General features: G+C 45.9%; 1 protein-coding gene across 1 annotated transcript; it reads left to right on the plus strand.

The window, feature by feature from the left end:
* Positions 1-1,743: 1,743 nt before the first annotated feature.
* GABRQ (gamma-aminobutyric acid type A receptor subunit theta) lies at positions 1,744-22,536 on the plus strand. The gene is made up of 9 exons (XM_019438249.2): positions 1,744-2,136; positions 4,322-4,410; positions 11,057-11,124; positions 12,728-12,948; positions 14,680-14,762; positions 15,231-15,368; positions 15,905-16,057; positions 17,590-17,840; positions 18,461-22,536. Exons 1-9 carry the CDS (start codon positions 1,988-1,990, stop codon positions 19,439-19,441), a joined length of 2,133 nt encoding a protein of 710 aa, XP_019293794.2. The 5' UTR covers positions 1,744-1,987; the 3' UTR covers positions 19,442-22,536.
* The last annotated feature ends 1,242 nt before the right edge of the window (positions 22,537-23,778 follow it).

Genomic DNA, 23,778 nt, shown 5'->3' on the forward strand with positions numbered 1-23,778 from the left:
CACTGTTGGTGGGAATGCAAATTGGTGCAGCCGCTCTGGAAAGCAGTGTGGAGGTTCCTCAGAAAATTAAAAATAGACCTACCCTATGACCCAGCAAGAGCACTGCTAGGAATTTATCCAAGGGATACAGGAGTACTGATGCATAGGGGCACCTGTACCCCAATGTTTATAGCGGCACTCTCAACAGTAGCCAAATTATGGAAAGAGCCTAAATGTCCATCAACTGATGAATGGATAAAGAAATTGTGGTTTATATACACAATGGAATACTACGTGGCAATGAGAAAAAATGAAATATGGCCTTTTGTAGCAACATGGATGGAACTGGAGAGTGTGATGCTAAGTGAAATAAGCCATACAGAGAAAGACAGATACCATATGGTTTCACTCTTATGTGGATCCTGAGAAACATAACAGAAACCCATGGGGGAGGGGAAGGAAAAAAAAAAAAAAAAAGAGGTTAGAGTGGGAGAGAGCCAAAGCATTAGAGACTGTTAAAAACTGAGAACAAACTGAGGGTTGATGGGGGGTGGGAGGGAGGGCAGGGTGGGTGATGGGTATTGAGGAGGGCACCTTTTGGGATGAGCACTGGGTGTTGTATGGAAACCAATTTGACAGTAAATTTCATATATTAAAAAATTAAAAAAAAATTAAAAAAAAGATTAAAAAAAAAAAAAAGATAGGAAAGACACAGGGGATTAAGTGGCAGAATTTCCTTATCCTCTGATATCCTTTCGTTTCATAGGACAGTGTTTGAGGTAGTAGGAAGAATAAGAGCCCTCTAGTCAAAATTTCAGGTTTTTCCATGTGGTGGGGCCAGAATGCAAAAGCATTGAAGTGGACTGCTCTTCAAAGGCTAACTCCCTTCAACATCTGAAATACTGGCCTTTGCTTTCTTTCCCCTTCCAAGGTGTCAGCCCTGGACCCTCACTTCAACTCTGTATGCCCTGGCTATGGGACAGAGTCACGTCTCAGAGTGATCCAGGTTATCCAGATTGGTGAACGCTTCCTGTTCCGTGAGCTTTGTCCCAGGGCCCTGAACTTGGTATCAAGAGCACGCTGAGATACTAAAGTCTTTAAGAAAAGTCTTGGGCTCCTGGAATCCAATTTCCAGCCTGATGTAATCCAATTTCCAATCCTGCATGGTCAGAGCTCTGTCATAAAACCCACTCGTGATCCCCTTCCACCCCACTAAGAAGAAAAGCACGTGGGATTACTTGTGGGTCAAGGGTTTGGGAATGAGCATCAGACATTTTCTGATGTCCAAATGTGTCCAGCTCTTTCAGAATGCAAATTCAGTCAAGGCATTCAAATCACCTCACTCCAGCCACCGCAAAAAAAAACAACAAAAACAACAACTACAAACAAACTGTTGAGTACACGCTATTCCAAGAGAAACGTACACTTTGCATTTTTGCAGATAGGAAGAGCAAGACCCACTGGGTGCCCAAAGTCAAGGATCTGTGTCCCGTCCCCAGCAGCCGGATCCCGTCCTCCTCTGCTGGCCTGGCCCCGCCCCTGTCTGTGTCTGAAGCTGGCCAGGGGACAACTGCAGAGGCCTGAAGGGGCGGGGGGCCGGGCGGCGTGCGGGGTGAGGGCGGAGGCGTCAGCGCGCGCCTTTTTGTGGGGCTCCAGGCCCCCACTGGATTGGTTCGGTCAGTGTTGCCGTCGGAGTGGGCGGAGCCAGCCGGAATCCGGGCTCGGAGTCCAGTCGCAAACAGGAGCGGTTGCAGACGGAGCGCACTTCGCAGCGGCGGGTTGCGCCCCGGGGCTGCCGCGTCGAGCAGAGCTGCTGGGGGCTGCTCCTCCTGGGCTCTGGGCTCCCGCTCAACCCCCGCGCTCCTTGCTTCCCATACACTCGCTACTGTCTCCTTAGAGACTCCTAGCGACCCCCAGCTCCCTCTGGCCCCGCACTGCCTCCACCCCGTCCCTTTCCCCAGCTGTGAACTGCCGTCTCTCGCGCCTTCCAGCCCCGAGCTGCGCGGTCATGGGTATCAGAGGGATGCTGCGAGTCACCGTGTTCCTGCTACTCATCAGGACCTGGCTCGCGGAGGGCAACGACCCCAGTCCCACCCCAAAATTCCACTTCGAGCTCTCCCCCACTGTGCCCGAAGTCATCTTGAACCTCTTCGACTGGTAAGCGGGTGCCGCCAGCCTGGGCATGGCGGCGACAGGGACCGGCGGGCCACCTCGGGCCTCTTGGACGGAGCGGGCTGGGGTATCTTGAACCCAGCTTGCCGCCGAGTCATGGCGCGCGGGTCCTGCCCGTCCGGTCCCTGGAGGGAGATGGGATGGAAGTGGGGGCGACCGGTAGAGATAGAGCTCTGTGCTTCAGCCCACCTGTTACCGCGGCGCCTGACAGAGCCCCGCGTGTGCCCTAACTGCAGCCACGGGCGGAGGAGGGGGGGCGGGGGGAAACCATGCCCTCAACCCAGGGTCTGCCATCCACCCTCGGGACTAAGGTACTGGGCAGGTTTTCCGAGTCATTTCCACTGGCACCTGGGGACTGGGAGGGGGAGCAGTACAGGGTGATGGACAACTCACAAAACATAGACAGTACACACACCTGTTTGAGTCCGGATTTTAATCTGTTCCCTGAGGCGCGTGCGTGTGTTTGTATGTGTGTTGAACGGTGAGGGACCTTTTCCAATGCTGCAGATAGAAATTATTGACTCAACCAGTGGGATCAGTAGCTGCATAACCGTATAGCCTGTGTGGCCTGAGATGGGTGTGCTTTTGTACTTAGTCCTGTGAAAACATTTGAAGATTCAGGGTTTGTTTTTTGGTTTTTTTTTTTTTCTGTTTGATTTCAAGTTTGTTTGGGTCTGCAAATATCTGAAGAGATATTAAACAGTCAGTCTTTACATGTAGATCACACAGAAATGTGTGTTTGAAGTGGCCATGGATCCTGAGCTCTGGCATATGGGTAATGTGTGGTACTAAACAGGCGGGAATGCATTGCTTTAATTCGGGAATAATGCATGTGTACACTTTGGAGTAATGCAAAATGAAATTCTGTAATTAAAGATGATTAGAAATAATTTTTTTAATGACAAACCAGAAATGAACATGTATTCAGAAAAAAAGGTGGGGGGGATAGTTGGGCAAGGTTCCAGCAGACAGCCCTGCAGTGTCCTCAACCCAACATACCAGACTGCGCTAGTGAACTCTCTCTCTCTCTCTCTCTCTCTCTCTCTCTCACACACACACACACACACACACATCCGCATGTGCGTGCGCGTGCACACACACACACACACACACAGACAGATTTGCAGGGGCTGACGTTCCCTGGTGGATGTGTCAGAGATCCTAAAAATTATAGTGAAGCCCAGGGCCTATTCTCATTCACAAACCCCTTTTCTGGAAAGAGCCCTACTGAAGGTCTAGGTGAATCGGATGAACCTCAGAGACTTCTAGAAAGGCCAGCTGTCTGCAAGGCTGAGCTGGATCCACTTAACATGGGCTCACTCAAAACACGTCTAGGCTGGAAGCATATGCTTAGCCATAGAGATGTCTGCTCTCAGAATACATGTCTTTTGGAAGACAGCCCTTGAACCCCCAAAATCTAAACAGTTTGGTTGGGTGAGGGTCTTAAATCTCTGCTACATGAGCAGAGTTCTCTCTCTCTGTCTCTCTCTTTCTCTCCCTCCCTCCCTCCCTCTCTCTCTCTCTCTCTCTCTCTCTCTCTCTGTCATGTGCCATATATCAAGTCTTAAAAACAGAGTTGTATAAACACAAGATTTACATAGATGTGACCACAAAATGCCTGGTCCTAGCCCAGGTAGGGGAAATGTCACTGAGGCTCAGGGGGGTCACTGAGGGTGGAATATGACCTTTCCTGAGCCAGTCAGGTGCCCCTGGAAGGACTTTCACCAACCTGGAAAGCTTCATCCAGGCTGATGGCAAGGTGGGCCTTCTTAAGGGGCTGAAGTAATGTGTTTATCCCAGGGCCGGAACTTGCCCATTCCCTCCCTTCTCTACCTCCCCTACTGTCTCCTCTTGTCATGCCCCGCTCCTCCCCAATCCTGCCTGGTAACAAGTATCCAGTCTTTGTGCCCCATTCTCTGGATAAAAGCGGAAGGGGGGGAGGGGGAAAAGAGGAGTCTGCGTCACTGCTGCGCTTCTGGCTGACTCACTCTAGGGAGGGAGAGGAGTGGGGAGAAACGTGTACATGTATGACTGTACATGTCTGCATGTGTACAGGAGAAAAGAAGGCCCTGACAAGTTGACATCTGGGGTTCTCTTTGCTGTTTGTCCTCTGAGAAGCAATGTGGCATTTACTGATGACCAGCATTTACTGATGATTTCTCTGTTTCAGCAAAAATTGTGCAAATGAAGCTGTGGTTCACAAGATTTTGGACAGGGTGCTGTCGAGATATGATGTCCGTCTGAGGCCAAATTTTGGAGGTAAGACACAACCAGATACTAGAAGCCTTTGTGTGACATGGAATAGAGCTGAGATGGATGCAACAAGACAGCTCCACTCAGTCCTGCTGCCCATTGGCATTCCCCAGGCTCAAGACCCCACATTCCTGACTGTGGGAGACCTTCAGCTGAGCACTTTCAGGGCCCCAACCCCCAGGCCTTCTGCCTGCTCTTCCACTTCTCTGCCTTCTTATGCAAGGGGCCTTTCTGCCCCTTCCCTTATAACAGCCTGAAGTGCACTCCCGGGCGTGGCTGGAGAAGCAGTAACTAAGAAATGGACTGTGCACTAGAGTTTTCTGCTACATTCGTGGGGAGGGCACACATTCTTCTACTTGAGCACACATTCTTTGCACTTTGGACAGTTGCCCCATTCAGCTAGTTCAAAACTAAGGCATGGTCTTCTCTGTCTAGTTTACTTTACCCACCAGGGTCCCAGGCACTTCCACCTCTGCCACCCCTTACCAAAGCCTTTAGCTTCCACCAAGTTCATTTTCATTCAACACATTCAAGTCAGTGTGATCTTTATAAATCCAGCCTGATCACCTCTCAGAGTTTTGATGGCTTTATTTAACTGCCAAATATAACCCTTAGCCTAGCACTCAGACCTCAAGCACAAAGATGAGAAATGATAAGGGAACTGAAACACAAAGCCAATATATAAGTTTCTCCTCTAATTCCTGCCTAGCCCCCACCCTTGGAAAGGGTGACTGGGCTCAATCACACAGCTTTAGGGGACAGGCATTCTAGTCCAACCCCACAGAAAAGGAGTAGCATTCTCCAGGAACGACCCGAGAAACCTAGACCAAGGACAGACAAAAGGAAGGGGAGTTAGTCACTAAATAGGAGTTAGTCACACTTCAGCTCAAAGGAAACAGAAAGCTAAAAATCAGAGTGGCTAAGTGGAAGAAAGCACTCCACTTCCTGCAGGTGGTAGACCTAGACACCTACTCTAAGGGGTTAATGAATGCTAATGATTCACATTTGTACATAGGAATAGAAGTCTTCCAAAAACACAATGCCTCCACTCTAAAGGGCCCACAGCTAGGAAGTGTACATTGTGGTAGACCAGTAACAGGATTCTGGGGGTGCTGTGATTTGCTGGGAAAGCCACCTGGAAAACCAAGGCCCCAGGCTTTGGAAGTGGGACATTTAACTGGTGTTGCTTTTGTTGTGTTGCTCCCTCTGAGTCTCAGGACAGAAGGTGCAGTCCTGGATCTAAGTAAGGTGAGTGTGCACTGGGCATTAGAAAGCTGGAGTGGAGAGGGCAGAAGTGAGGCTTTTTCAGTGTGGACATTCAGATGCTAGAGCACAGCCAGCACTCTGTTGAGTGACAATGGTTTTTGAACAGCTGCACCAAGCACTGGTGGCTGTCAAGGGAGTAGCTACTACACTTTCTCCTTTCCTCATTTTCGTGTTTCTCAGCAAAGGCTACCCAACAGCCATTCATGTACACCAAGCACACCCTTCCCACTGTTTCGGATTGCCATCCCTGCAGGCATCCAGCATCAGGGGGAGGGAGCAGGGGCAAGGACCACCCTCTGGGGATTGTCTGGTGTGGCTGGTCCAGTCTCTCCAAGGCACCGCAGCAGTGTCTTTTGAGCTAACTCAAATTTGTTTACACCTGATTCCTAACCTGAGTACACTAAGCTTTATGGGCATGTACACCTGGGGTGTATGAGGAAAGATGGGTCCTTGATTTGGCCAAACAGTAGATGAAGGTGCGAGAGCAAGGACAATGCAGGACCTTCTAGCATTTAGAGAGAACAAGGCACTACAGGCTCAGTCTGGGACTGTTATATAGGGCAGGGAGGGGGTTGCCAATCAATGAGACCCTGGGTCCAGGGTTTCACCTTTGGGGTAACCCAGGACTCCCTGTAATGCTTCCCACTAGACACAGAATCAAATTCCCCTCTGTGTCTGAAGTGATATAGAGATTCAAGGACAGACACACACACATACACACACCCCACATGCAGAGGCCTCACCTAACTGTGGTCAGGTTCAGTGGGTCAGTAATGAGGCTGTGGGAGCCTTATTACTTCCTTGAGAGGAGGAGGAGAAGGAAGAGCCAGGGGAAGTTAACAAAGCTGCTTCTTTCTGGGCAAGAAAAGTGGGATTCTACAGTATTGCAAAAGGCAGGTCCCTGAGGACTTCACCTAGTTCCTCACCTGGCACAATGTAGGCACAGAGTGAAGGAATGAGTGGGACATCTTCACCATTCCTCCGTTTATCTGCTTTTCCTCTGGTACTCTGATGGCTGCTAGGGAGGACAAGGACTGGGGGTAGCAAAATTTCCAAGAGGGAGGAAGTGGTTAACCCCTCTCTGCCTTCCTGAGCCCATCAGGAAGGAATATGGGGCTGAGGCCATCACCACAGAGATAGCATTTACACACCTTATCTGGAAAATTTTTGTTCCCCTCCATGGGATACCTTGGCTAATCTCTCATAAGGTGTCCCCTCTAGGTGAGTAAATTAGAAAACAGTTCCAGGTTTCCTTCCTCCAGGCTACATCCCCAGGCCAGGACTTATGGACTACATTTCAGCTCCCAGTTGCCCCTTGCACAAGGCTATGTCTTGGCCCTTTAGGGTTCAGGTCCCCCAGAATTCCACTGTAAGGGATGGGGCTGCCTGATTGGCACAAAATGGTGTAAGATGAGAAGGCTGACCCAACAGTGAGGTGTCGGGGGATGGATGGCCCCTCTAGGACTTGTTGCCTGCTTAACACACTTTCCACTCTCTAAAGGCATGTAAGGAGCCTGACAAGCTATAATAAAGAACTACATTTCTAGAGACCTCTATGACTACATACAGTGCTGGGGATCATTCACAATAGCCCTAAATGGTGGAGTCTGGGCTGTGGCCTCTCAGAAAGGCCCATTTACTTCTCAGCTGCCATTCAAATGCTGATGCCCAATCCCAGGTCACTGAAGCATTGGGATAGGATAAGCCTTTTCCCTCTTTTCTGCTCAGCTTCTGGGCCATCAGCCTGCAGTGAAGCCAGCAGGTAAATTGCAAGTGTCACACATGTACCCATAGCAGCAGTGTGGTGTAATACATATAGAATAATGGCTTAGCTGTGGAGCCAGGTGAAGACAGCTTTGAGCCAATAGGAAACAGCAAAAAGTGTTTTTCCACAGCACTATATAGTTTACTACATATTTTCACATCCATTATCACATTTGAATGGGCAGTGCTAACACCTAGGCCCAAAAAGGAAAGCAGGAGGCAGAAATACACTCATACAGACACACATTCAAACACACATATTAACATACACAGACATCCTCACACATGCACTCACAGGAAAAAACTCACAAGTTCATTCACTCATAAGTTCAGTATACATGCTTACCTGCACTCACATATTTACACGTGTGCACACATCTGTGTACATACAAAACATGCTTACACATTTACATACACACATGAACATATTCTCACAAGCACACTCAAAATTTTATTCACACACATAAATTCATATGCCTCTGCTCCCACATTCACTCATACTTGCATACAAACATGCTCCCATGTACAAACACTGCCAAATTCACTCACACACATAGAAACATGCACACACACACACACATGCTTGGATATTCACACACATGGACATACACACATTAACATGTTCAGGTATTACACATAAATAACTCCTATTCGTCCACATACAAAAAATGCTTGCACATACACTGATATGCACGTGCTTACACATGCACATTAACATGATTGCATGCAAGCAGGCTCATGCATTCACCCACACATGAGCTTGCCCATACACATGAACATGCTCACATATTTACCAATTCACACAAACAGGCTCACACATTAAGGCACATCCATATCCACATGCACAGATATATTCACACATTCACTTATACCTGCACAATGACACACTAACATATGTGAATATGTTCATGGATTCACTTGCACATCAGCATGGTCACACATTCAATTACACACCAGCACACTCATGTATGCTCATATTCAATCACACACAAACATGCTCACACATCCACTCAAGCACATAAATGTGCTTACATAGACTCATATCCCCACATATATAAGTATGATGAGTGTGAGAATATAAGTGTGATCACTAATCACACTTAAAACTTGCATACAAATAAGGTCACATATGCAAACAACTCACATATTACACAACAAGCATGCTCATGCACAATGACACAGACACATACAGTCACACACTCAGAAGTTCACTCACCTTCCTAAACATTCACTCACACAAACACATTCAATTACACATTCCCTCACACATGCACTTAACATGCCCACACACAAACTGACACATGAGCATATTCATACACACAGACACATCCATCCAACACACAAACATTCACATACACTCATGTAAACACAACTTTAACATACAAACATGAGCATGCATTTACTCACACATGGACATGCTTATGAATACATTACATTCACATGTAAATACAAATACATTCACATGTGAACAGACTCAGACAACCCACATGTTTACTCCCACACAATACACTTCAATACATACACGTTCACATATTTGCTACCTCACAAACACACATAGACTCACACATTCACCCACACTTGCATATGAATGCACTCATATTTATAGACATACACATTTACTCCCACAAAACACTTGAATATTTCAATATTTATACATGCATACATGGTCACATCCACACATGTACATGTTCACACATTTACTCACACACAAACATGCTCACATACATGAAAACACCAATTCACTCACACACATGAATGTACTCCTACATTAACATGCTAACATATATGAACATAGAAATTTGCTCACACACACAAATATATACATGTTCACACATTCACTTGCACATGAGCACATTCATACACTCCCACACATCAACCTGCCTACATGCTTGCATGTGCTTACACATTTACTTACATGCAGTATATACAAGCATACAAACATGTTCATGCATTCACTCACACATGAACACACAAATTCACTTATAGGCATGGACATGCTCACATACATATACTCACACATTTACACACACAAATAAGTTCACAAATACACCCATGTTCACACATTTCCTTGCACATTAACAAGCTCACATACACTCATACGGTCACACATTCACTCACTCATAGTTGCACACTCAAACACACAAATACAAATTCATTTGCATATGAACACACATTTACTGACACACAACACACTTAAGCACACAAATCACTTACAGGCAGACATCCTCAATACTCTCGTGCATGTACACTGGCATAGTCACCTGCATGTGAACACAATCACAGATTTGCTCATGTATGTGAATATGCTCACATACACTCATGTGCACAACTCACACATTCATTCACACAAAGACACATACTAACTCACATATGGACACACTCACCTGCACTCACACAAATATGTTCATACACACCAGAAATCTTAGCTCTGTTTTTGGGCTCATTGCTCTTGAGTTTTTATCAGAAAACCATTTGAAAAAAGAGTGCTTCATCTCCATATTTTCTCTTTATCTTACCATGAACCCTTCCCTTCATCATATGGGTGAGGCCCAGCTGTAAGAGCTTAGCTTGCGTTAATTATGAGATCAGTGCTATCATTATCCCTATTTTACCCATGAGGAAACTTGCACTCAGAGAGATTAGGTAACCTTTTTTTTTGGTAATTTTTATTTAAATTCCAGTATAGTTAACATACAGTGTAATATTAGTTTCAGGTGTACAATCTAGTGATTCAGCATTTCTATACATCACCCAGTGCTCATCTCAACAAGTGCACTCCATAGTCCCCATCACCTATTTTCCCCCTCCTCTCTGGTAATCATCACTGTGTTCTCGAGAGCTAAGAGACTGTTCCTTGGTTTTCCTCTATTCCTCTTTTTTCCCTTTGCTCATTTGTTTCTTAAATTCCACATATGGGTGAAATCATATGGTATTTGTCTTTCTCTGACTGACTTATTTTGCTTAGCATAGTACTCTCTAGCTCCATCCATGTTATTGAAAATGGCAAGATTTCATTCATTTTTTATGGCTGAGTAATATTCCTGAGTGTGTGTGTATGTGTGTGTATGTGTGTGTGTGGTTATGTTTTATAAACAATCTCATTTAATATGGCAATTCATATATATATGAAAATTTATTCTGGCATCATACTTGCCTCTGTAAAAAGTGGGTCATCAGTGAAGAACTCTGACAAATACGTTAAGATATAAAAACCTATCAGTGCCTTGAGAAAGTGACTTAGCACCTATATATACATTTGGGTGTGTATGTATACTGTATCTTCTTTATCCATTTATCACTCAGTGGACACTTAGGATGTTTCCATAGTTTGGCTACTACAGATAATGCTGCTGTAGACATTGAGGCACATGTATCCCTTCAAATTAGTATTTTTGTATTCTTTGGGTAAATACCTAGTAGTGCAGTTGCTGGATCATAGGGCAGTTCTATTTGTAACTTTTTGAGGAACATCAGCCACTCTGGAAAACAGTATGGAGGTTAGGAAACTTATTCAGGGTCACACAGCTAGTAAGTGTCAAGATGGGGTCCAAACCCAGGCAATCTTGCTCCTGAGTGCGTGCTTTATCATACCCTGCATGTAATAGTGTCTTCCCACTTGTAGGTGCCCCTGTGCCTGTGGGAGTATCTATCTATGTCTCCAGTATTGAACAGATCTCAGAAATGACTATGGTAAGTGTGTCACCTTCAGCCATGGGCCTGGGGACAAGGGACATGTGGCAAGGAGCAGAGTCATAAGCCAACTCCAATTGTTCTGACTCACAACAGAGCCCACATAGATGAACATGGTAGGTTTTGTAAACTATAGCCACTGGAACAAAAAAATAAATAAATCCAAATGGATTATAGACCTAATAGCGAAAGGCTTATGAAGTTTTTAAAAGATAATATAGAATACTGTGTTTGTGTCTTTGTGGTAGGACTTGTTTAAAAAGACATAGAGGGGCCCCTGGGTGGCTCAGCCAGTTGAGCGCCCAGCTCTTGATGTCAGCTCAGGTCATGATATTGCAGTTCCTGAGTTTGAGCCCCGCATCTGGGTCTGTGCTTATAGCACAGTGCTTGGGATTCTCTGTCTCCTCTCTCTTTGCCCCTCCCCTGCTCACACATGCTCTCTCTCTCAAAAATAAACTTTTTTTAAAAAAAGTTACACAGCCCTTTTAAAAAAAATAAATAAAAAGACATAGAAAGCAGAAAGCATAAAACCATAAAAATAAATACTGGTAATTTAAACTATTTTAAATTCTATGTAGCCAAAACTTCTGGAACTTCTGTTTTGCAAAACAGACAAAACCAGTATAACAAGTGTAAAAGGATAAGTCAGAGTGGACTGAGATATCTGCAACACAAAAAACTGATATTGAAAGTATACATAATTCCTGTGAATTAATAAGAATATTTTGAAAATGATAGAAAAATGACTAGAGGAGTGCCTGGGTGGCTCAGTTGGTTGAGCACCTGATTCAGCTCAGGCCACCATTCCTGGTTCATGGGTTTGAGTTGCACATCTCTCCCCATCTCTGTCCCCTCTCTCTCTGTCCCTCCCCCGCTCATGTGTGTGTTCTTTCTCTCTCTCTCTCTCTCTCCTCTCTCTCTCTCAAAAATAAATCAACATTTAAAGAAAAAGAAAAAATGATTAGAAAATTTGTGAAGAAAACCAAGTAGCAAATATGTGAAAACATACTTGACTTTATTATTAGTCAGTGAAGTGCAAACTAAGACCAGAGCAAGAATCCATCACATACCCACCAGATTGGCAAAAGTCAAAAGTCAGACCATACCAGGCAGGAGTTGGCCAGGCAGGAGCATTGAGAAATCTCATCTGTCCGCAGTGTGGGTGTAAACTTGAACTTTCACTTCATAATTCTTATTTCATGTTGATTTGGGTATGTATCATGTGTTCACAGAGTGGTGTCTATGTAGTATATTCATATGAACAAATTTTATTAACAGACATCAACTTGAATGAATCTCACAAATATAATACATACAGTGTAATTCCATTTGGAAAAAAAAAATTTAAAAATGGGTCCAAGCAACACGTTGAAACTTAAAGTTATTGGTAATGTTTCATTTCTTAACCTCGATTTTAATTACATGAATTTCAGTTATTCTTTTTTTTTTTGAAGTTCATTTTTAACATTTAACATTCTTACATATTTCAGTACTCGTCTATATTTGTGATATATTTCATACACCTTCATGCACACACACACACTGTGAGGATGGAGAGGAGGACAACCTCACTTACAGCTGGGATTCACCTTTCTCTCCCCAGGACTATACGATCACAATGGTTTTTCATCAGACCTGGAAAGATCCACGTTTAGCATACTATGAAACCAACCTGAACTTGACCCTGGACTACCGGATGCTAGAGAAGTTGTGGGTCCCTGACTGCTACTTTTTAAATAGCAAGGATGCTTTTGTGCATGATGTGACTGTGGAAAATCGTGTGTTTCAGCTTCATCCAGATGGAACAGTGCGATATGGCATCCGGTGAGTTTCCCCAGGCACTTGAGGACCATCCTCACGGGCTTCCTTCTTCCAAACGAGTATCCCATAAACACACTGTAAGAGACACACAAAGGAGCCCATGGCTTTCCACATCTGTCTTGTGCTGCCCCCTCACTCATCCTACCCAGTAGTCGAAGTGAAACCTTCAGAGCTTTCCACAACCATCCTTGGCTGTCCTGTCCCCACACCTTGCCCATCTTTCAATCCCTAACTTAAATGGTCTCTTTGTCAAGAAATCCTCCTTGATTATCTCAACTCGAAGAGCTCTCCCTCCACTTTAGCATTCTATACATTTTGTTATTTATCTTTGTTTCTCTTCTCTTCCATGCAGTGAGGGAGGGAGACAAATGAATGCTGAAGCCCATATGTAATGAGGGAAGGGGACCAATCTCTGCCATTGGTCATATTTGCATCATGCAGGGGAGCCCATGGTGTGCAATATATGTCTATTGTCTATGGCTCTGTACACATAGGATGTGCACATGCTGGAAATCCTCACTGGCTTATTTATAGCACAGTATATGGTCACCAAGGCTCTCCCCACAGCGTCATCTCTTATAAACTATCACTTAAGACAAGCGTAAAAGATAAATGTAGCTCAGAAAATTTTTCCAAAAGGTAGTTGTGCCAGGGTTCAGCCCCTGTCTCTGAGTCTCTCTTTCTCTTGGGTGCTCCTGTTCTATCCCTTTGTTTCTCCCTTCTTTCTCCATGGCCCAAGGTGCTAGAGTTAAAGAACAACGAAACTTACAAGGAATAGTGACTTGTCATACCTGTTTCATTAAAAGGGGTCCTCAGCTGATAAACGCTGCATGGAGGATTCATAGAAAGGAGACACACACACACATCTCTACCCAGAGTACGAAATGGAAATTGCTTAAAGGGTTGAAAGGGAATACACTGGGATTAGCAGCTGGGAAGGGCAGGATAACGGATAGGGGACAGCCTCCCAGTGGAGGCTACAGAGAACGTTTGTAATTACCCTCTTTCCTACAGGCCATTCCGCCCACTTCCCTAGCTCCTCCAAGATCCTTCGTCAGATTCCTCCCACAGACGCACCACCTGGCAACTTGAAGCCCCTGCCCAACACTGCATGACCCACCTTAGATATGTTAATACCTCCTACCCATTTATACCTACTACTGGCAATTTGCTCAGCTCCAGTGGCCCATGTACTTAGACAGATACGCAGAGATGAGAGTGCTATGGGAGCACCTCTCCTAGCCAAAGGTGGGCCTGGGCTACAGCTCACATCCATGCCTGCACAACACATACGGGCACTCCACATGGGATCTGGCACATCAGCTGCTCCAATGTAGCCTTGCTCCTTCTGCAGCAAGAAACTCCAATTTCTGTCTCTCCATCCAGTTTCCTCAAGAGCCCTTCCCATTCTGATGCCCTGAGACTTCCTGACATGCCATACACCTGTTCTTTAAGCCCTGCCAGACTTGTTGGCATATACATTCCCTCTCTCCTCCCTCCACAAGTGCAACTTAGCTTTCCTCTAGAGAGAAAGGAAGGAAAGGAAGAGGAAAAAGAAGGAAAGAAACACTGGAGGGAGAGGAGGACCCAGTTCTAGTGTAAGCAGTATGGGAAGGTGTTAGGTGGGTCAGCACTTGGAGTACCTCTCTCCTGCACACCCCTGCAGCCTTCTCAGGAATGGTTCTTTGCCTGAACTTGATTCGCTTTTCCCTTCTTTCTGCTTTTCCTTTGCAGACTTACCACCACAGCAGCTTGTTCCCTAAATCTGCAAAAATTCCCCCTGGACAAGCAGACCTGCAAGCTGGAAGTAGAGAGCTGTACGTATGTCCTCCAAGGCCCCTCATTTCTACTTGGGGTTATGGTTATCCAGAAACCAAAAGCAGAGTAGAGAGTGAGAGGGATAGCATATTTCCCCTACTCCATCCCTCCCCATTCTCTCTCTCCTCAGTAGACAGACAGACAGACAGAGGTATATACAGAGTATCTGGGAGAAGGTGGACTTTAATGTGTAAATAGTCCCATGAGGAAATTGTACCTTGCTATTGGGAAGTTGTGTACAAGCTAGTGTGCAGGAGCACATCTGTTTGCTTTCTTTCCTGGCTGAGAAATTCCAAAGTGAGAATTCCCTTTCCAAGTTCCCCCTCTTCTGTGCTCAGACTCAGCAAACCACAAAGGTGCCCCAAATGTGCAGGTTCCAACCATTCTTTGGGTTCCACAGACTGCTCTGGTGTAAAATCTGCCTATGCCTGCTTTCTCAGACTGACCTGCTTCTTTCCCTCTCCCAGATGGCTACACGGTTGAAGACATTGTATTATACTGGGAAGGCAATGGGAATGCCATCCAGGGGACTGAGAAGCTGCACATTCCTCAGTTCAGCTTCCTGGGGAAAACAATGGCTAGCAAAGAGGTGTTTTTCTACACAGGTGGGTCTGATATTCTCTCCTATTTCTTCTCTCTTTTGTACCCTGGTAAACTCCTGGACATCTCTCTGCCTTTGACCTCTGCACTCCTGTCCTATTTCCTTCTGGCTCTGTACACCTTCCAAAACCCCCTTCAAAATGAGGAAATGGATGTGGAAGCACTTGGCTGGGTTTGACACTCTACAGGTATAAAAGGTTCATGCTTTTGCTGATAAAAATAGGCCTCCTCTTAAAGCCAGCCTCTCCCCCTCCATCTGTTTGCAGCTTTGAAATATCCTGTATCTCCCATTCCAAAACTCCAGTTGACATGAAGCAAGTGAGGAAGGAAGGAGGAGAGAACAGACTCACTATGCCATATGGGCCTACTTACATGCCACTGTCACTGGCCTTAAGGCAGCAAATAGGGTCAGATCTACAAACTGCCCAGGCTGGAATATTAGAGGCTGAACTGCCCATCAGCTTCCCCTCCTCCATCCTGTACTTCACCCTGAAAATCCCCTCAGCCCTGCCACCCTAATACCAGTATGTCTCCTTGCCAGGTTCCTATGTACGTCTGATACTGAGGTTCCTGGTCCAGAGGGAAGTTACCAGCTACCTTGTACAGATCTATTGGCCTACTGTTCTCACCACTGTTGTCTCTTGGATATCGTTTTGGATGAACTATGAATCCTCTGCAGCCAGGGTGACAGTTGGTAGGTCCTGTCCTCATCCTGAGGAGGAACTTGGATCATCTTGCTCAGAAAAAAAGTTGACAATAAGAAAGGAATACCTGGAGTGGTATGTGACTGCACAGGCAAGGAAGCAATATGGTGCCTGCCCAACAGGCATTTATACAGGTCCTCAGCCAATCCCTAGCAGAGACACTGATGTTGGAGACAAGTGTGAAAAAGCAACAGGGATAGGATCTTGATATGTTGGGCCCAAAGTATTAGAATTCATTATTTGCTGGATACATAAATGAACAGGTCATAAATTTAGATCAGAAATGTAATACAGCAGGGGTGCCTGGGTGGCTCAATCGGTTAAGCGTCCGACTTCGGCTCAGGTCATGATCTCACAGTCTGTGAGTTGGAGCCCCACATCGGGCTCTGTGCTGACAGCTCAAAGCTTAGAGCCTGCTTCAGATTCTGTGTCTCTCTGCCCCTCCCCCACTTGCACTCTGTCTCTCTCTCAAAAAAAAAACATTAAAAAAAATTTTTTAAAGATGTGTAGAAATTTAATACAATAAACATAGATTGAGCAACATAGCAAAATGTCCTACTAGGCATCAGAGGACTTCCAGAGAAGCTTGCCCTCAATGAGTGTCTAATGGAATGCTAAGATAGATGCTAGGAGATTCTACACTTGATCTTAGCCAAAAGGCCAAAAAGCAACAGATGCTAGGAGATTCTAGAGGAGGAAATGACCCAGGTCTTGTTGTCTAAAACTACACCAAGAAAATGTTGCTCAAACTGGGTTTTCAAGACTTGTGGGAGGCAGAAGCATAAGATTTGTCATTCACTAAAACAGGAAATTGCTATTAAAAGGCACAGGGGCCCTAAGAGGGGACTAGATCACAGAGGGCCTGGGGCAAGAGCTGGAGAAATAGGGAGACTAGCAGAAAGACAGGAGGGTTGAATTGGAAAGACCTTGAGATTCCAATTTTAGCAGTTAGAACTTCATGTCCAAGCAATGGGGAAAACAAGAGGGTTTTGAGCAGTACCAAGGAGGGGCCTAAGAGATCAGCTCCCAAGTTTATCTGGTCCCAGTGTGCCCCACATCCAGGTCTGGTTTTCCATCACCATCTTTGGGGCAGACTCCTCGGCCTCCTTCTTTATGAGCACATGTTGGATTAAGCCTTTAACATTTGTGTAATACTTTAAGGGCTCACAAACCTTTCTGAGGGATGTGATCTAAAGGAAAGCCTATGTGTTGGAAGGCAAAAGAGATTGGAGATGTAAGTCACTGTGAAACCATGGCTGGAGATTTTGGACTTGACCCTAAGAACAATGAGAAGTCACTGAATCATCAAAGCATGGCTGGGTGTAAAGCTGGGGGGGGGGGCAGGGAGGAGCAAAGAGAGCACTTGAGCGAAGTCCCCAGGCCTAGGGAGTTGAAGGAATTTTGCTGAGAGTCCTCCTTATCCCAGAGATGATCGTTGCTCCCTTCCTGTGGGATGTGGACCTGATGGCTTGCCAAGAACTTCAGCCACCTGAGGATCCTAACCCTGCCATGTTCTTTACAGGTCTGACTTCAATGCTCATCCTGAATGCCATCAACTCACATCTGCGGGATAAACTCCCCCAAGTTTCCTGTATTAAGGCCATTGACATCTACATGGTTGTATGCTTCTTCTTCGTGTTCCTGTCCTTGCTGGAATATGTCTACATCAACTATCTTTTCTACAGCCGAGGTGGATCCCGGCACAGACTCAGGCGACACAGGAGAGCCCGAAGAGTCATGGCCCGCTACCGCTACCAAGAATTGATGCTGCAGGTTTGGCTTTTTGACTGACAATCAGCTTTCCCTAATTAGAGATTGGGCACATATTACAACCTAAGTTTAGCACTTGACCCTTTCACATTTCTTAGCTCCTTTTAGCCTCACACAGCACATGTGTGTGTGTGTGCTCAAACACACACACAGACACACACACACCAGATAACAAATAGAACAATTTATCATCACTCCTTTACAGGTCAAATCATTGTCCTAAAGTCACAAAGCAGTAAGTGGCAGAACTAGATTTTCCAAGACCTTTTGACTTCAAATCCAGTCCACTTAGCATACTTTCCAAGGACAGGTGATGGAACCAGAGGGAAGAGGAACACAGGCAGGCTGAAAGGAAAAGATAGGCAGCAGAGGTGTTTGTCTACCGCTCCTTCCTTTGCTCTTTCAGTTCCCAAAGCCATGCTGAGACTTTTGTTGCTGGCAGTACATTAATGTCCAGCAGTACCCCCTCCTTCACAGGGAGCCCAGCCACATTGCCTGAGGAGCCCTTGCCTCCATCCACCACACAGCACTCCAGAGGGAGCAGCTGCCCCAGGGAGACACAGGCTTGGCAGCCACCATGGATTTCCCTTACATGTTAACAGCCTTTTGGTCTTGTTCCTCAGCCCCTTGCACGCCGGAGATCCCAGGAAGAGATGATTCTGTCAGTGGAAGAGATCAACAATCACATTGCAATTGCTGTTGAGGAAAGTCCTCTCCCTCCTCCCTCCCCACCACCAGTGCTTATTCATGTAGGATGTGAACCTCCTGACTTCGTAAGTCTACCTACTATCCCCTTAAAGGATGACCAGGTTAGCATAGAAGATGAAAGTGGCTCTCCTTTCTCCACACCAGTTCAGGCCTGTCTGGCAAGCCTCGAAAGCCTCAGCTCTTTGACCTCCATCCCAGAGCAGGCCCCACTGGCCACCTCAGAAAGCCTCAGCTCACTATCTTCTCTCTCAGAGCAGGCCTGGATGGCCTCTAGAGAAAGCCTGAGTGATCTCCCCTCCACCTCAGAGCAGGCCCTGCACAGCTATGGCGTTCGCTTTAATGGTTTTGAGATTGATGACAGTGTTATTCCTATTGAAATCCGCAACCGTGTGGAGGCTCATGACCATGCTGAGACCCGTGACCCAGAAGACCCTGAAGAGAACTCGAGCTCAGATGAGAGTCGTGGCTGTGGCCCTAGTGGGAGGCATCTGCTTCTCCACAGCCACAGGTGTGTGCAAGAGGCAAGCTATAGCCTTGATGAGATCCGTAGCAACCTTAATGAGATCCGTAGCAACCTTGATGAGATCCGTAGCTTGCCTGATGACATCAAAGTTGAGAGCGGCTACCTTGACCTTGAGAAGCAACTCGAGTGTGATCTTGACAGCACCTGGAGCCTTAATGTTGATGATTTCATGGGCTTTGACCAAGGCAAGGATAGTAACTCAGAGTCTGATGACAGTTGCCCCCCGAGTCCTGGGTGCTCCTTCAGTGAAGGGTTGTCCTCCAAGCTCTTTCACCCTGACTATGTCCCTAAGGTCGACAGGTGGTCCCGGATCCTCTTCCCTCTTGCCTTTGTGGTGTTCAACATTGTTTACTGGGTGTATCATATCAATTAGTCCCATAGTGCTCTTTTCATGGTTCCATTTGATTCTACTCTGCCTTCTTTTCTTTGTTCGTTTTACTTTGTGGTTATTTGGGCAGTTGAATCAGTTCTACCTTTCTCTTTGTAAACATGAGGTGGTGAGTGGTTGGAAAGGATGCGTTCTGGCTGGAAGGAAAGGTATTGAGGAGGAGTTGGAGGTAAATAGCACACTGATTTCCCTTTTCTGCTAGAAGACTATCACCTTTCCAAAGACTTCTACCATCTATTAAGCACAGAAAAGCCCCTAGAAATGTTCAGAGGACAGAGCCAGGTTGGGGGGGATGGAGGAAGCATCCAAGCCCTATGCATAAACATTTCTAGGGGTTTTTCCTGTCCCCCCGAGGTGTTGAATTTTCTTTTTCATTACTTTTTTTCTTCTGTTTTTCCCTCCTAGGGATTATGGTCTTGCTCACCCCGATTAAGGTTTTACAGGACAAAGTCAAGCTGGGTTGAACAGAGGTACACAGGGGAAGGGCTAGCCATGGCTTTAAAGTGCAAGGGGATGGCACTAGGGAACTTGGGAAACTTTGAAAGTGCCTCTTCCCCACTCTTTTTTCTGTTGTATTTTGAGTGTGGCATTGTGGCATGAGGTTGGGAGTGGAATATGAGTGGGTAGGGGTACTGAGTGAGATGTCAGAGTGAAAGATCATGTTTCCAGGAGGAGCTTACAGGGGGTGATGAGGTCAACTTGGAGATTACCCAGATGGAACTAGCATCTTTGGAGGGATTGGAACTTCTCTTGTCTATATTCTGCTTCATAGTGCTTGACAACACAGCCTGAGTACACCTGTCTAGGTCAGATGCTGACGTGATCACTAGTTACAGAGAAAGCACTTGATAAATGAAGACTAGGGTCAGGACATTTCTGACTTGCTATCTCATCATCTGGTCTAGAACAGCAAATGAACAATTGTAGTGAATCTCTATATAGTAATCTTATTTTTCTAGTGCATAGCAAGTGTCAACAAGCTCACTGACCCATCACAGAGTCACACCCTCACAGGAGGCCAGTGAGGCAGGAAGGCAAGGCACATGGTCTTCAGTGTTCCAAGGGGAACAAATGGAGCTTATGTATCATGCTTGGGGACATGCAGCCAGTGAGTGGTAGATCCACTCCACTTGCTCTTCCTTCTTCTTGTCCTTTTAACTCTCTCAACTGAAGTGTTCCCCTTTCTCCTTGCCCCTTTAAAAATGGGGGTGCTCCATCAGGTTCTGCTTATCTGCCAGGCACCAGACCTCATTTGATAGCACCTGGAACATCTCTGCTGGAAGTGGCCAGTGACCAGCCAATGAGTGTGAACTGAGCACATGGAACATGAGCACTGCTCACCCAGTGGGGCTCCTAAGGGAAATAGAAAGTAGCCTGCACTCCAACTTTCTTAGCAGCTCCACCTCATGAATAGAGGCCACAGGGAACAAGATTTGCCAAGCACTCAGCCTGCGTTTCTCCTTCCTCCCTAGGCAGCCTCTCCCGTAGCCCCTCAGCCACCTACCCTTTTAACTGTGTTTCTGTGTTTGTGTTTCTGTGTATAGCTGAGTGTATGTGTGCATGAAAACAATTTTGTGTGCACGTACAACCATTTGAGAAGCTGTACAGCTCTATGTATATCAGTGTAAATCTATATTGATGTGTATAAGAGTGTATATATAACAACATGTGGATGCGTGTATGTGTGTGCATACCCCTAGGAAAGAGTGTGTGTGCTTGTGTGTACACACATGAGTATGTGCTGTGTGTATATAACAGCATATGTGCATACCTATGTTAATTTATCTGATTTGAATGAGTGTGAAAGGAAATACACCTGAAAGCATATTTATTTCCTGTTGGTGGCTCTTCTGGAACCACCATAATTCCTTTGGCCTCCACATATGTGGGGGGCCTTATTTGGCCGGGCTGGTTAGCTGTTTCATTCCGATTCCTTCTTCCAGGGAGCAGTGTCTCCTGGCCCCCATCCATTCTTCTCCTCCTCCCTCCACCCATCTGTGCTGTCACCTGGACAGAAGACATAGGAGAAGTGAATGTAGTCCCAGGAAGTTACAGTTTAGTGCCTTGAGGTAGGAAGTGCTCAAATGTGAGATAAGCTGGGAGTGCAGAGCATTTTGCTTTGTCCTGAAACGAATGTTTGCATAACAAAGACAGAGATTGAGGGGGGTTCCTTGAAGATGCATTAAGAACAGAAATATGTGGACAATGGATGGGGACAGCTAAAGAACTGGAGAGGGAGTTGTATATAGCCTTTATAACTTATTCCCTTATTGCAATCACATTGTACGCCCAACATGTGTGGGGGCTGAAGGCAGCCAAAAGCAGGTGGGTGATGTGAAGACATATCCCAGGGGATCAGCTGTAGCACTGGATGCAGAGAACTAAAGGTGCTTGGGAAAGGCCTGCAGGCATGGCCAGTAGGAGTGGTCCCTTTTAGGGGCACTGTAATAACCCATCCTGCATCTTTGGACAGCCTTGGATTTGGAGTCCAGAAATCCCTCCTCCTACCCACTCCAGGAAAAGAGATTGTTATAGGGGTGAGAGGATTGGCCAAGGAGAGAGGTACAAAGGAGCCCCAGGGACTGACTGTCTAGATCGGTCCAGCTTGCCATGTCTCTTATTTTCTATACACACAACATACAAATATAGCCTCCTACACATACACACCCACAGAGACATAGACAGTCATGCATACATGGATACTCACCCTCAGCAATAAATGGATATATACACAGAGACATGCACACTCACATATAGCTACATATATATTCACATGCACAATCACACACGATTACCCTCATTCATGTGCATGCACACACGTGCACATACACACACACACACAAACTGATAAAACAGCTAAAAACAAAAAAGTTTCCAAAGGAATATCTAAGATTGCCTCTTTCTTTTTGGACACATCTCGCAGAAAGATACAGGTTGGGAGGAGAGCAATGACCCCAAATCTGAAGCTCCCATCATGGCTATTGAAAGTCTTGCTTCCTGGAGCCTAAACATTGGTTGGTTGATTTGAATTTGGGTTTCCGGGATCCTAGAGGACCTTCGAGCCCTGTAGGAAGTGAGTGGCTTATCTGGGGTGATGTCATACAGAAAGACTGGAGCAGTGGGGACCAGAAAGTGGGTTTGAAGATTGGTCTGGCAGCAATGCATAGGAAGGCTTCAGAGCACAGACGAAGGGCATAGAGGCCAGTTGTAAATATGTCTGTAGATACACGTAGCTAGATAAAATATTTATACCTTAAAATGAACATCTTGGGGGCACCTGGGTGGCTCCGTCGGTTGAGCGACCGACTTCGGCTCAGGTCACAATCTCGCGGTCTGTGAGTTCGAGCCCCACGTCGGGTTCTGTGCTGACAGCTCAGAGTCTGGAGCCTGCTTCGGATTCTGGGTCTCCCTCTCTGCCCCTCCCTTGCTCACGCTCTCTCTCTCCCAAAACTAAATAAATAAAATAAAAAAAGAACATCTTGCCCTAATGTGCTGCAATGAGAGCAGTTGAACTCTACTGCAACTCACACTGCGTGAGGTTAAGTGTCAAGGTGATGTGGAGGGTTGGCAATGACACCTTTGCAGAAACTTGAACCTTCTGCGTTTTTCATGGACTTGGTCATTTTAGCCTGAAAATTGCCAGATCTCCCCTTGTTGTCTTCTATGTGTGTTCTGTCGTCAGTGTCATTGTAAAGCCCTATCCTCAGCCAGCTGCCTACATCCCCTCCCACTCCTCACCCCACACCAAGTAACTGTGAGGCACAGAGTATCTAGCAGGGCTAGATACTAGAACTACTAGGGTTCAGCCCACAGAGCCGTTCTCAGCCCCAGCCAGTCAGAGAGTGCTTATGGTAAGATAATTCACAGCTTGAGCAGAGGGAAGGGTCTTGTTGAGTTTGGGATGGAGCAACCCTCACTTCACTTTTCTGCACAGCTTTCCTTCTTTTCCTCACATGGGCTATCCCATTAACTTTCCCTCTAGAATTCCTTCTCCACCACTACCACAGGAAGGGCATCCTCTGTCTCTTCAGAGTGTCATTTTGTTGTGAGGATGTGTGATATGTTTCCTACCCATTCTTGCCCATTCCATCTGCCACTGTGGGGTGCCTTTGCAGAGATAACAAATGATCTATTGGGTCTTACTGTAGCTTATACAATGTATTCTTACAATTTGTGTCATCTTGTTAATAGCAAGGCTGTGGTATCTTTGCATATTTAGAACTGAACTTTGCTGAGACCATGGCCATTCCTAATGAGGTTTCTTTATTCTGGACTTAAAAGAACTAACACTTTGAGCTATTAACTAATGAATGCATTTGCTA

Source organism: Panthera pardus, unplaced genomic scaffold (genome assembly GCF_024362965.1).
Source record: "Panthera pardus isolate Hobbes unplaced genomic scaffold, ASM2436296v1 HiC_scaffold_27, whole genome shotgun sequence".
NCBI classification, from domain to species: Eukaryota; Metazoa; Chordata; class Mammalia; order Carnivora; family Felidae; genus Panthera; species Panthera pardus.